The following is a 15,309-nucleotide window of genomic DNA, read 5'->3' as shown; positions in this document are numbered from 1 at the left end:
TATTTGAGTATCAATATATCGATACTTCAGGATCGATTCGCCCGTCCCTAGTAGTTCCTGTTTCTCTTTTCTTCAATGATTCTGCTTGTTAACAGCAAGTGTTCATCATTAATGCTCAATCAGCACTTAATCACTTAATTATCTAATTTACTTGAACTCTGCTTCAGAGTTACTTTAACACTATTAGAGTGACCAAATGCACTCTGAGCAGTGCTAATTTAACTTTGGGGATCACACACATACAAATGCATAAGTTCATATCAAACTCTCTTCGGGTGCTGCTGTTGATGATGTCTGGACCACAGACTCTTTTTCAGGCCAGCGACCGAGGCGGTAGACAAAATAATACTCCTTACGTGGCTCACTGTGGTGCAAAGTGGACTTGATCGTGAGAGGATACTCCTCAGGAGCCAAAGGCATGTAATGGCCATCCACAAGCATGCTAAGGCAATAAGACTCAGGATCCAACACCTCAAACTTCTCCGCACACTGATTGCACAGGTCCTGAGCGGTAGTGTTGGGACGCAATCCCAAGGTCTTGGTGTTGGATCCAGCCTCCAGGAAGGACACGTTAATGAAGTCCTGATAGGAATGTGGAGCAACATAAAGAAAAATAAATGTAGAGTTGACTGACCAATGGTTTTCCAATACATTATAGAAATTACAATACCTGTAGAGAGGAGCGTGAAGCTCTGGCTTTGTTTAAGGTGCGGCGGCGCTCCCAGCGGTGGATGGAGTCTTGAACCTCTAAACTCAGCTGTCTGGTCACAGCTTGTTTATCAAAATTTTTAATATGCTCCAGAGCTCCATAAGTGGTGGTAAGATAATACGAACCTAGAAGAATATGGATTTGTAATGGTTATATACTGTAGCAGTAGCGTTGCCATTCTAGATAATGTTCATTGTTGCTTTGTGACTAAAAGAAATGATGAGCGTTGTAAAATATGTATTGGTGTGTGTGTTTTAAATATGCATTTCATGAGTCAATTTTATTGTTTAACTTTCATCCTACACCCAGCCTTTTAATCTTAAAATATGAAAATCTATCATTAAATTAGTGCACTGTAGAAGCTGTGAAAATCTAAAAAAAAAAAAAAAAAAAGATAAGACAATTAGAAAAGGTAAACATCAAACTTGGACAAAATATTAATTATTTCTAATAAAGCTATGAGTTAAATTATTGAACAAGTGCAAAATATTATTCCAAAATATTATTTATGTATTTACACTAAAAAAATGGCACAGAAACTATTTTCTCTAATATTAATTATAAAGGAACAGCAAGAAATACATTCTTCAATGAAAATTCGATTAAATTATTTTAAAATGTGCTCCAATAATCATTGTTTTATTTACAACTTTTGAAAAAAATTAGGGATGGACAAGTTAACATCGTATTACCGTGTTAATGCATCAGTTGATTAACGCCCACAATTATTTTATTGTGCGTTAACACAGTTTTTCAGTATTATGAAAGTCCGTTGCTCATTGGCTATGAATACACATACAGACAAATCATGGGTCACAGGAGTGGATGCTCCTGATCAAATTATTTAGGCTAAGCATCAGCATTCAGAGACACTGTCCACTGTTATCTTCAACAGAAAAGAAAGCAAAGAGCTCGTAATCATGACTTTAAAAGTTGGAAATAAGAAGTTTTCTGATAACACGATGGAGCAGAGAAGCCCTCTTGCTTAACACAGTGGAGTGAATTGTTGTGTTAACTTGGTGGTTTATTATTTTGAGTCGTATGAGACGCGGTTAGTGCTCACACTCACTGATCTATATATAACTGAACCGCACTCTAGCCCACCTCTTCCAACCAAGCCAGGGACTGCTAAATGATGTGAACACACTAGTCAAACGAACCAGGCTTTGTGGGTAAAACGCCTAGTGTGAGCACACCCTAATTTTTCTCCCGCACACACACACACACACAAGTCTCTACCCGCACATCAAGTGTTGTCTCTCGCCGACCTCTGCTGCGATTGGTCCTGTGATCATGCAGGTCTCTAATAGGAAGGTGCCTGTTATAATGTTATGATCGAGGCTCTGGACTATTTATTTTCTATAAAAACGTTAATGTCCTGGCAGTGACAAATAGCTTGTTTTATATTGTATTTAATTACATTAATGTTTATAAAATGAGATTTAGGTTACAATAAATATTTTAACTTCTACTTCGTAAAAGGAACACTGCTGTAAAAAGCAACTTATTTGTTAAAAGTATTTGCAAACCAAATGTTATTACACTTTTTCATTTAGCAGTAGGGCTACTTTAAAAAAAAGTTTACAATACACTACTTTTGAATGCATTATTAGTTTTGTACATAATGCGATTATTTGTGACTAATCACAGACAATAATGCGATTAATCATGATTTAAAAAAATAATAATAATCTTTGCCCAGCACTAGAAAAAAATTCATTTTACATTAAATACTATGTCAAATGATCCTAGGGAAACAAACGAGTGAGGCATTTTATTCCAAAAATCGTAAAAAAAAAAAAAATTAAACATTGAAATATCCACCACATAATACTTTTAAATGAAACGCATCATTTGAGATGTAGTGGAAATGTTCTTGATGATCAAAAAGCTATCTATCCATTATGTACATGATCACAGTGACTATGGGTTACTGTGTGTTCACTATGGCTTGGATCTATGTGTGTGTGTGTGTGTGTGTGTGTGTGTGTGTGTGTGTGTGTGTGTGTGTGTGTGTGTGTGTGTGTGTCCTCACCCTCTCCGAGCTGCAGTGCTGGATCCATTAGCTCCATCATGTACTCCACATCCAGCAGCAGAGCGCTGATGTTACAGCGTGCCAAGACATACATCAGCACAGGCAAGAAGTCATCAGCCCCGTAAGCTTTTCCTGTTACATAAAAAACAGGAAATAATCAAAATACATTTATTAATAAAATACCAAAACATTAAATAATTCATATCGCAGTAAGTCTTATGAGTGGAATTCACTCATACAGTATGTGGCATCCATTGCTTTGATAATAAAATCTGCATTGTAGTTAATGCTGCTATGAGGAAAAGATCAATGTGTTGACCACTAACAGGACACATTTACTCATTCCCATACACAGTCATTGTGACCTTAGACAGATTCCTGTTTAGTCATTTGCACTCCCTGCATTTTATTTGTATGTAGAACAAGAAATATATGCTGGACAGAAAAAGTACTCTGGACTGCGTCTGGATTCCCGCAAATACAATACAATTCAAAATATGCTGAGAGAGCTGTGCTGTATACTATAATAGTCACAAGACTGACATTATGCTTTATGAGCAACGGGGCCAAATCATTTAAAGCTTCAGGCTTTTAATGCTTAAATCTGGACATTCTACAATAAATCTGTTAGAGAAATTCAAAAACATATGTATTCGGTAAAAACTGTTTTATTTATTTATTTATTTTTTCTGTATAGCCATGATCTGGCAATGGCCATTATTTATGAAATATAATAAAAATAACCTAACATCTGGCTCATTTAAGTATTGAAAACAAGGCTAGCAGCTGTGAACATGAAAGTCTTCTTGTCTGTAGGAAATTTAGCCTCCTGTTTTCTGTACCTATCGCTGTGTGTCTATGTTTTTGCACTAGCTTTATCACCAGTGCAGTGAAATAAACTGTAAATTAAATAGTTGTCAATTTGTTGGCCAAACTTGAAGCCTAATTCACCCTGGGTTCCCTCAGGATTTTTTAAAATGGGTGTTGATTTCTGAGTAAAAGAAGGTCTATGACATTAAAAGACACAGTCATACCTTCAACTTTTTCTAAGAACAGAGATTCAAGTCATTGTCCATAGTTAGCTAATTTTCACCAACTGACGTTTTTAAATTGCACAACTGTTTCAAAATTCATGTCTGTGTGCAACATGTTGTAAGAAAACACAGGAAAGTCTCGGCAACATTAACCACAGACCTTATTTTGCTCAGAAATGATTGAAATTGAAATTAAAATTATTAATAAAGACCCATAAATCTGAACAGGTCTATTATAAGCTGCACAGTTGCAATACCTGTTAACACTGATATAATTAAATGTTTTCAATGATAATACAGAACACAACCACATAACTTGACTGCAGTATATTGAAATTTATTCACTGAGAGTAAATTTGTTTCGATGTTCATTTCAAAACAGTGCTATGCATTGAAATGAAGAAGCAATGCAATTTTATTTTAGAATTGCATTGCTTCTTCATTTCAATGCATAGCACTGTTTTGCACTGCACTACATTTTAATTTGGGTAATTTAGAGGTGACAGTGTTCTCTGTGAAAGTTAATTGTCCCATTAAATGTACATTTCATTTCTTCAATATTAAATTCCCTCAGGAAACCCAGTCATTTTAATATGGGTCCAAAAAGGCACCTGCAATGTAATAAAGTAAGGTTCATTTAAGATAATAAAATCACCAAAATTAGAGAAATGAAAACAGAACCAAAAATTATATTTTTTCTAATTTACAAGGGTTACACAGTCGAGACAGAACTGTAATCCCATTGGAAATATCTATAGTTTAATTAATTTGACTATTTCAGTAAAAAAAAGATTTAATGAAACAACACAAAATTTATCACAATGATAATTTTTCTGTATAAAATGTGGGGTTGTTTTTAAGGAAGTTTGTAAAACTGAAGTTTGTTAAATCATCCGTACACTAAACAACAGAGATTGTTTTGGACTTCGGAAAAGGGGTAACTCATGCCCATGAGACTAGAAAGTGTTGCCAAACCATTGCTTAAGATTGTGGTTTGGAAGTTGTAATAGAGAAAATAGATCTCATTTGTGACTGTTCTTTGGTGTGATTATTCTTTGAATAGCACTTGAATAATAGCTCAGAATCTGCAAGCATAGCTTGTCTGGGCTAATCTCAGTGCTCATGAATACCTATTAAAGAAAGCAATGATACAAGAATGGTGTGCATGAAAAGATAAAAAAGAAATACAGTCATGTCAATTTGCTCTGATAGCTAGGAAAAACAATGGTAAACAAAAAGACAACTGAATAATTGTGCGATGTTAGAAAACTGTAAAAAAAGAAATTCACAAATTCATCCATCACTTGATACAGAAGCAGTCAATTTAGGCAGATGCCAACATGGACGGGTTGCGTGAAATGCCCTCATTCTATAAATCATAACCAAAAACTACACAAGATAAAATATGTCCAACAGTACATTATTTATGGCTTCATTGCAACAAGGTCATGGCTTGTGGCAACCACATTGTGTTTTGTGCTGTGAGTACTTGGAATTGAAAACCATTAAAATTCAATTTTTATTCAAATTAAAAATTCACTTAAAATAAATATGAAATTCAATTTAGAAATGTGAAAATTCAATAAAACATTTCAGAAAATGTATTTACAAAATTGTACATTTTCTATGTAACATATAAATAATTTTTAATAATAGGCCCAAATGGTTCATGATGATATTAATAAATTCAGATGTTGAATATTAGTTTTGGTTTTTAGGGTAGGGAGTTTTATCCTGAAGGCAGGTGAAAACCACTGTAAAAACATACTTTTCAATTTCATCTTAAGCCCGGATAACTATGCCTGAATGACATAATGAAAAAATGACAAAGAATATATTGTATAGATGAGAAAATTTTTCTCAGTAATGTTTAAATGTAAGACTGCTCTATCAGATCAAATGAATTGTGAATTGCATATATAACTTTAGAGATTTTTATGATAAAAACTGTCTATATAATATGATAAAAAAAAATTCTGAAGTTATTCTTCAAATTCTTTATCTCAACTGTGACTTCAGAATGAGTCATAAAGTCAGCAATTCACAGGAAATGCATAATTTTAACTAAAATAGACACGCTGGTCAGTGTCATTTAAAGCCTCAGACTTGTGAATGTGAATCACCTGCAATTTCGCACACAAAAAAGTGATCACTTGAAATGTAGATGAAGTTTAGCTCAAATTTTGGTTGAGAATTGTAACTCGTATCACTTCATCAGAGGGAAGCATTTGTTTGCAGAACTAAAATAAAAATTAAAATACAAAAGACCTTTCAGAACAGATCAGTGGTTCATGGTCTTTGTTGTTCTTCATATACATGCAGAAAAATACAAACAAAAGCTTTAAGAGTTAATGTTATGATAAATACTACGCATGTGACCAGTCCTGTAAACAGCTCTCTGCACAATCATTGTCTTTTGCAGCTGTAGCACTTCCTTATTTGGAGGCGCTAATGGCAGCTTTGATGAAATCTGGACTAATTTTGGGGTGAGGAGGAAAAGGCGGAGTCTGGGCTGTGTAGAGAAATGTGTTACATGTTTTCTGTCCCTCTGTATTCAGAGGTTGTGCTCTTTCCTCCATATTCTATAGAACTGACAAGTTTGGTCTGAGCTGCACTTTCCAAAAGCATCGTAAATTATTTATAACATAACTACATATATATAACTTTCCCAAAGTTGCTAAATTTACATATCCCCCACCTACCACTCGCCCCCTGCCCACAATGTTTTTTTATCATATGTCCAGACCAATAACTCAAAGCTCCCTACTTAATTTACACACACACACACACACACACATATATATATATATATATATACACACACACACACACACATATACATATATATATATATATATATATATATATATATATATATATATATATATATATATATATATATATATATATGAATGCCAGGCATCATATACGTTTGAGATCAACTACACATTCATCAGGGTCTCTAATTCACAATATTCCAAAATAAGCCCACCTGGACAGCCCACAGACATGGATTCATAGATGATTTTGCAGGTCTTGAGGAGCAAGTCGATCTTCTTCTGAGGCAAATATTCTTGGTGCATGTTACCAAGCTTTGTTTGAATTTTGTCCATAACGGCCATTTCAGGAACACTGGTGTTGACCCCCAGGTCTGTGGTGGTCGTCCCCTGGACCACTTGCTGGTTTTCTTTTAGTTTCTTCAAATTTCCTGTACGGGAGTGGATATCCTTCAGTCTGTTATACACTGCCTCTCGTAAGGGTTTCAGGACACTTTTACAAAGTGCTGCTTCAGTAATGATCTCTGAACAGGAGAAAATAGATACACCATAGGTAATGTGTATGTATGTATGTATATATATATATATATATATATATATATAATAAAGGCATAAACACAAGAAATTCCATATTGTCTCCAAGGTAAAAATATATTTATATATATATTCTTTATGCATTATTTATCTGTATCTTAACTTTTAATCATAGTAATTCATGAGGACATTTTTTTATGCATTTTAATGCTACAGAGAAAGAAAAGCAGCAAATATATCTTCAGAATGTACCCACAAACACTATGGAAGTTATAAATGCTAGAAGATCCCTGCCAGCAGTGAATTGAGAAAAAGAAAGAACATTATCTTGATCTAGTGTGGTCTTGTTACTTCAAGAAGGTTTTTTTTTTTTTTTAGGGACTAAGCAGCAAAACATAGAGAAGCTGAGTCTTTACAGATGGTCTATTAAAGCATGATATTGAAGATGGTGGCAACAATCTTCTGTTTGGATGGTGCTTTGCTTGGATGATTCCAGCAATGCACATTAATTTCATCAACAATAAAAAATAAAAAAGACGCTAGATGAGTTCTGTTCTCACATTTTATGCAAATTTTAGGATAGAATCCTCAATGGGATACATCAAGATTGACTTCCAGAATGAACATAAAAATGTTAATGCTCACTTAAGTTTTTATTTGGCAAAACATGCTATGTTGCCTTTGAATAATTGGTTATGATTATGTCATAGAACCATCTGACACATTGTCGATCCCAAACATAAGCCAGTTTAAGGCAATAGTTAGTAAACAAGAATTTCATCAAAGCATTTTAGCTATGCAGTTTACACAGCAAATAATTTAGTATATTTAATAAAAGAGGCACAGTGGCTTTCCTAGTGTCTTTTGCACTTTGCACTTCCATTGCCATTTGAATGTTGTGCCAGTTTCCAGTTTCAGATGTAAACACTGCTTTATTCACACATAATTTTGGGGAAAATCTTAATTTTTGGTTAAATTAAATTAGGTTTAAACTTTTTTTACAGTTAATATATTGAAGAGGTGAATTACCCAGTTTTTCATCGGAATAACCAGCTGCCTCCTGTAGATTTTGCAGCTCTGCACTCTGGATCAGATAGCTTTTCAGTTGGGTTATCATCTGCCTGATCTCTTGGAGCATCTCTGTGCTGGAGGTGTGTTTCCGCATGGTGTCCAAAGTGAAAGCTCGATAATCCTTAACAAGGTTCCCAAAGTATGTGTTTCCATCCCGGGACAGTTCAACAATTCGCTTCTGCAACTTACGGTCTGCGTTCATGAAGCCTGTGAGGACATTGGAGAGGTTTGCCATTGAAACCATTGAAAGTCGTTGCTTGGCACGGTCTAACATAATTGTTGGGGTCCTCTTGATGACAATACCTGTCGCCACATTGGTATCCACATCCTCCTCTGTGCTGCTGGTTGAGTAGGAGTCATGGTCTGGTGGAGCTCCACCATCAGGAGAGTACAGTGAAACATCCGAGACTTTTGGATGACCAGCATTGATGCAGAGCGAGTGGCGGATGGGACTGGGGCTGCTTGAGTTTAAAGGAAGAATGGACTCCTGTGGGATTGGTCTAAGTGAGTTTACAAAGCTTTGGGAGACATGTCCGGTAAGATTCTGAGATAGTCTTTTCTTCCTGGGAGGCGCTACTGGAACATTTGTCTTCTTCGGTTGAGGTACTACCTCTCGTGTCACCACTGAAGCTTCATTTGTTACCTTAGATTCTTCCACTAGCACTTCCTGAACTTGCTGAGTCTCTGAGTCCATAGGCTTGTCCCTTTCTTCCATACTGTCATCTAGGCAAATGAGGGATGCTACAGGTACTTGCAGAATATTGCCCTCTGCTTCTGTTGAGGTGCTGCAGTGGACTTGCCGCTGCGTTGGTTCCTCTGAAGCTTGTTTTTCAGATAGCCTCCTTCGGGTTGGTATTGGAGGAACTTGATGTGAAGCCGTATTAGAAAGCCGTTTTCCTTCTTTGCCCTGAGCGGGCTTTTCACACTCAGTGCTTAGGGCAGGAGTTCGCTGTCTCTCTTGTTCTCTGTCTGCATGCTCACAGTCACTTCCTTCCCCTTTCTGGCCTGAAGGGGGTGGAGAACTGAGAACTGCCTTGAACTCCCCTTTTGAAGGTGTGGCTAATGCATAGTGTTGAGAACACTCAGGTGCACTGGGTGGACGAGGACGTAGTGGGGGTGGCCTTTTATATTTGGGCGGAGCCTGGACTGGTGTGTTGAGACTCTGGGTTCTCAAAACAGGGGTAGAAGAGGTGGGTGCCAAGCTGTTGCTGCATTCTTCAATGAAAATTGGGTTGACATGCCAAAGCCGGTCACTGCCAATGGAAAGCTGAATTTCACAGGAGCTGCTTTCTCCCTGCTTATCCAATGCACCACAGCTACCAGCAACATTTTCCACTTCCTCATGACAATTTAGAGCTGAGTTCCAGAACTCTGTTAGCATGAGAAATGTTATCATGTTAGCATTATTACACTTCAACAAGACAATTTACACACTACTAATTTAAGCTATGAACTTTGTCAGCATTATTTCATTATTCAAATTGACTGGGAATATATAGTCTTTAGTAAATATCACTTAGCTTTAGGTACAGCATTAGCTGTTGTACCATTACCCTTGTTTAGTACTTAGATTGTCAGAAATTTTGTGTTGTTCAGGAAGAAAACTAAAAGGGGCATTTCTTTTTCTTCTAATTAAAGAAATAAACTAAAATTACACTAAAAATCTCAAATGAGAATAAGAGTCATATTAGTAAAAGTTGTTATATTTTACATCAGGTAGGTTGTTTTGAGTGGGAGGTGACATGCTGAGATCATATGATCAGCTAAATACTACTAAATTTTTTGTCCTTGGCATAAATGAATCATGGTTGATTGCTAACGGAGCAATTATACAATAGTATGAGCAGGCCCACACTAGAATGTGCGCACAAGTTCAGCACATTTCGTCAGAATTGGACACATCCTACACATGCTCTGTCCCATGCACATTCATTTTTAAGCATTTACTGGGGTGGTATGGGACACTTATACATGCACATAATGAAACGTCCAGTCAACTGCAGCACTTTCATGGTATTGTACCCGCTATCTGTTCTGGCCACCCCTCTCACCTAGGGCAGAATGTAAGTCAGGGCCTTTACTGAATAAGAGATCTGTTGCACACATTTTACCATATTAACAATAGATTTATCCTGTTCAGGAGGTTTAAGTCTACAGACATGAGTGCAACTTTAACCAGACTAAAATTAGATCTATTGATATGTCTTATAACCTATTGATATGTCTCACCTGAGCCTAGTGAAGAGATCACCACCATATCCTCGTATTTGGCTACCTTTTGAATCACCTGAGGTAACTTCAGTGGAAAAGGGAGGATGTCCCTGAGCGAAAAAGATAAATGAAAAGTGTGAATGTATTGTTAAAAATTAAATGAGGCAAAATATGTAAGCATGGAGGTTTGTGATTTATTTATTTTTTATCTTACCGGCTAACACAGTAGAAAGCAATAAGTTTAAAAATATTCTCAAACACCAGCACAGACCCTTCAAGGTACAGCACTGCGGCGAAGGAAAGAAACAGAAGTGTTAATGCTATGCACACATCCATTCCCCAATGTTACCTCTTAGCCATAATTCTTCAGTTTATTGGTGGCACTAGTTCACAATGTTTGTTTGTGTGAATTATTTCCTGGTGACGCAGGAATATTAAAATAGAAACAATTCCCTGGGGAATTTCTGTAAGAGTGGGAAGGAGGATAATGATGAAAGGCAATGTGTAAATAAACATGTCAAACTGACCACCCTTCACTTACAGCGATTTTATTTCAGACAAAAAAGATGATTTTTTTCTTTAGCTTTTTAACAGCTGGACCAAAAAGACAAGACTGCTTTGTAAAGATTGTGAAAATGACCACACGTATGCACTCGCACACAAACACAGACACCAGGAAACGAAGCTATAATAGGCCAGTGCAGGACGTCCTGTAACTACAACTGCAATGCAGGGCTATAGATACAGGAAACCTGTGGCCCACAGACTCTACAACCGCCACCCCCAAGCACCTGCAACACTCTTTCAGGTCTGATTATATCTCTATACTCACTCTAAAAACATCTATACGGATTTGATCAGGTATGTATGCAAATTTGTTTGTGCGTGGCCATATCTGTGTGGTTGTGTTTAGGTCTGTATGCTAATGTGCTTGTGTGTGGGTTTGTCTCTTGCATAAAGGTGTTCTATGCATACACTTTACTAAATCAAGTTGAAAGAACACTCATTTCTCAATGCAAAATAACTCACAGGATTTTTCTTCCTTTATAGGCAGTTCTTTGACATGCGGCTCCCCCAGCTGGTCAGGAAGGCATACTGCAAGTACCATCGTTTTTTGACTTGCATCCCTCCTGACTAAAAAGATCTGCAAAATCAAAGAACTGATACAGTCAGTTTAACAGTATTAAATGGAATCGTATCAGGGTAAGTAACGGATAATATGGAGATTAACTTGTAAGGGTATGTTCACACACAAAACAAAATGAAGTGCTAAGGAAATCCCTTGCGAGAAAAGTCTGTTCGCTCGACAACGCTTCCGGGCAGCTTTTTTAAGCATCCAATACGAAGATCTGTTTTTAGAACTTAACAAAACTTAAATAGTTACTGATCATCCTAAGTGGCTTCTTTGACTTGTTGCCTAGATAGCCCTTGCTCCCTCCACACTTCCTCTGACTGGTCCACTGTTTTAAGGTTGCCGTGTGCTGCGTGATAACTTAATGCAGCATCTTAAAAAAGTGGTTTATAAACATTTTCTTCCAAGATGTTGAAAAAGCATTGAGGCAAGGCACAATGGTCAAACAGGTATTTGATTGCCTATTATATAAATTAATTTAAAGCTACACAAAACAGAACAACTATTCTCTCTCACCCCAGGAAACTCCTTGCTCAGTATATGCATGGCTCTGTCCTGCTTCATTCCCAGTTGAAGCCACACTGGACATGTCTTAATCAGTTTCTCCAGGATGCTGATAGCAGGAGGAATAGGTTTATGGAGCTTGCTCACTGGAGATGTGGGGACTGGTGATTTTGGGACTACTGGTGGTGGTGGTGGTCTGGGTTGAGGTGGAGATGAGGGTCTAACGGCAGGAGGTGGAGGTGGTCTAGGCATGGCTGAGGAAGAGCTCTTAGGAGGAGCAGAGGGGAGTTGTGCTGGGAGGGGTGGCTTTGGGACCTGAGGAGGCATGAGTTTCTGGGCGGGGGGTGGGGAGGGTTTGGAGTCAAGTTGAGGTGAGGAATGTTGTACACATGAGATTGGGGGTGAAGTTGGAAGCGGATGGGAGGCAGGGTCAGGGGATGGGTTGTCAGAGATATCAACCAATGGGAAGTTTGGAGTAGAAGTCAAGGAAGAAGGAGGACTAAGAGGAAGAGGAGAGGTTTGTGGATTGAGAGTTGCCTGAATTGGTGAAGATATGGTTGGGGAAGAGGGTTTGGAAAGGCCTGAAGGTGCTGTGGAAGGGCCGGCGGAGAGCATAGTGCATAATGACGACAAGCAGAACTTCGAGAAGAATCCAATTAATGGTTTTTAGATCATCCTGCAGACATAAGAAAGATCATACAAAGATCTCAGTGTAACAAAATTGAATATGAACATATTGCAGTCCCCCTTGAAAACATGAGGTCAATGCAGAATGTCACATGATCGTAATAAATGTGCCAGTATGGTTAAGTGGTGCTATAGGCAATGTGTCAGCATGTTCTTGTGACGATTAATTTTTTTTAATTTTTTGTCTACCAGGATGTTTCCTTCCTCCAGTTTCTGCAAAAATCTCTCCTTTACTGTATTTCTGTGCCGTTATATCTTAAAGCATATTCTTCATGGATATTTATAGCTTCTCCATTGCCGACATCGAGCCAAACAGATCAATATTTATTGTTTGCTTATTGTATAAATTGCTGGAAACCCTGCTGCCAGTATATTACCGTTAATTTACAAAAAAGCCATAATTCAGAATACAATAATAAAACTGTAAAATTACGGTACACTTTTGGAAACCCTGCTGCCAGTATATTACAGTTAATTTACAAGGACATTTTTTTAGAGTGTATGAACTTGAAACCACATGAATGAAGTCAGTATTAACATTAATGTATTTGTCAAGGACTAGTTGATTTCTTTGGCCTTTTCATTAATGTCAAATCACTGCAAAACACAATGAAATGATAATATCTATTAAGTAAAACAAACAGTAGACCTGATGAGACATAGAGATAGTCACCATGCGATATGAAAGTGTGTTGTGAAATCCATAAACATTTACCTGCTGATATAATGTTGAGGTTTGTATTTTTAAACGTGTTTACATATTTGATAAAAAAATCTTTTTTTTTAATTACAATGTAGATATACATTTTAAATAATGTTATGTTAGTGTTCCTGTAGCTCAATTGGTAGAGCATTGTGCTATCAAGTGCAAGGTTGGGGGTTCGATTCCCCGGGAACACATGATATGTAAAAATTGATAGCCTGAATGCACTGTAAGTCGCTTCTGCTAAATGCATAAATTTAAATAATATCTAAAATAATAACCGAAGCAAAAAACATTTGCATTTGAAACCTTTTAAAAACATTTCAAATATGTAAAACCATTGCGTATTTTAAGTGTATTTGAAAAGACACAGATCTGTGTGGACGGTTGTCCATTCCACATATTCAGATCAGTGGCCTAGTAAAGTGGGTTTTTAAATGAATGGTTATTATTAGACTTTTACATTAGGATTCCTGACAATCATAATAGATAAAGTTTTTGGAAGTACACTAATATTACATTGCTGCAGTTGAACTAATATTGATTTATCCTTTAAAAGATATAAAAGTAAAGACTTGTATAACTTGAACCACTCATCCAGCCTAGTGAACCTGTTCCAAAAAGTGAAAATATTTCACGACTTAACAAATACCTTTTATGCTTAATGAGAGCAAATATTCACAAGCACTAAGAGAACTACGTTGTGTGCATATACTGTGTGGATGTTTGTGCATCTGCCTACTTACTCTCAGGATGCTCCGTGTTCTGTGCCCCAACAGCTGTTTTCATCATTCACTCCTCACTCTCAACATTCTTCCCTTAGCGTCACAAATAATCCCTCTCAAGATGCCCCAGTATACAGCAAAAATTGTCCTCCATGTTCTTGCTTCACTCTTTCACTTTGTTTTTTTCTCTTTGGTGCGCTTTCCGAATAATGTATGCTTTTTGCAGATGACGGTGGACTAAATCTTTAAAACTCCACAAAAACCGAAAAGGAGGAAGAAAAATTTACGTCTCTTTTTCTCCTTTTCTTTCTATACTTCCTGTCAGCTATGTAGTCAGGAAGGGGTGGTCCAGGGTGGTCAGCCAACCCTTTACCACCCCCTTCACTCTGTCACACACACGGTTGAGCTAAAGAAACCTCACACACTAATAGACTGCACGCTCTTTCTCCTCATCTGTCTCACTTTCATAGTGAATGCAGCATAAATACTGTCCGCAGATGTGTTAACCCCAGTAACAGAGTTGTGAATAATGAGTCTGAAAGTGTGTGAACTTAAACAACTCCAGATGCTCAGGAACATCAAAGGAAGTTCCATAAGGTATGTCTAGTCCAACATATGGTTAGTTTCACCGTTAGGAGCGAATGCCATCCCATCCATCCTCGATGCTCCTAATTGTTGGATCCATAATATTTGGGGGGTTGGGGGGGTATTTGTGATGCTGCTAAAAGCATAATGCACTTTTATTAGGGGCCAAGCACCGAAGGTGCGTAGGCACCTATTGTATCCGTTAGGATTCTTATTATTATTCTGCTTCTTCTTCCGCAGCAAGTCTATGGCAGCCCATAGAACCAGTTGCGGGAAAGTTGTGCGATTTGGCACACTGATAGAGGACAATATCAACATTAACCACAGCATGTTTAGAGACTCTGACTCCAACTCTCTAGCGCCACCACTTGTCCAAAGATTAAAAGTTTCTATGCTAATAACTTTCGAATCGTAAGCCACAAAAGTACAATTATTTTTCCTCTGAATCCTTGGCTTATGCCAAGTCGAATGAACACCAAAATTAAAAAATCGCAAGGTTTAGTTTTTTTGCTATATTTTATTGTTCGTAAAACATACTTTTTCGAACTCGTCCTAGACGGTTAGTCCGATTTCCACGAAAATGGGCTCAGATCATCTTCAGA

At 37.2% G+C, this 15,309-nt stretch overlaps 1 protein-coding gene across 1 annotated transcript; it reads right to left on the bottom strand.

The window, feature by feature from the left end:
• Positions 1-242: 242 nt before the first annotated feature.
• Positions 243-14,565, bottom strand: LOC132111665 (ras and Rab interactor 3-like). The gene is made up of 10 exons (XM_059519177.1): positions 14,144-14,565; positions 12,020-12,683; positions 11,401-11,515; positions 10,586-10,658; positions 10,390-10,481; positions 8,119-9,531; positions 6,771-7,079; positions 2,745-2,876; positions 671-834; positions 243-582 (listed from the first exon to the last, which is right to left on the bottom strand). The coding sequence occupies exons 2-10, from the start codon at positions 12,620-12,622 to the stop codon at positions 256-258; spliced, it is 3,228 nt and encodes a 1,075-aa protein (XP_059375160.1). The 5' UTR covers positions 12,623-12,683; positions 14,144-14,565; the 3' UTR covers positions 243-255.
• Positions 14,566-15,309: the final 744 nt, after the last annotated feature.

This window comes from Carassius carassius, chromosome 31 (assembly GCF_963082965.1).
Source record: "Carassius carassius chromosome 31, fCarCar2.1, whole genome shotgun sequence".
Lineage (NCBI taxonomy): Eukaryota > Metazoa > Chordata > Actinopteri > Cypriniformes > Cyprinidae > Carassius > Carassius carassius.
Note: the sequence above shows the minus strand (reverse complement) of the source record. Positions and strands in the feature narration are given on the sequence as shown.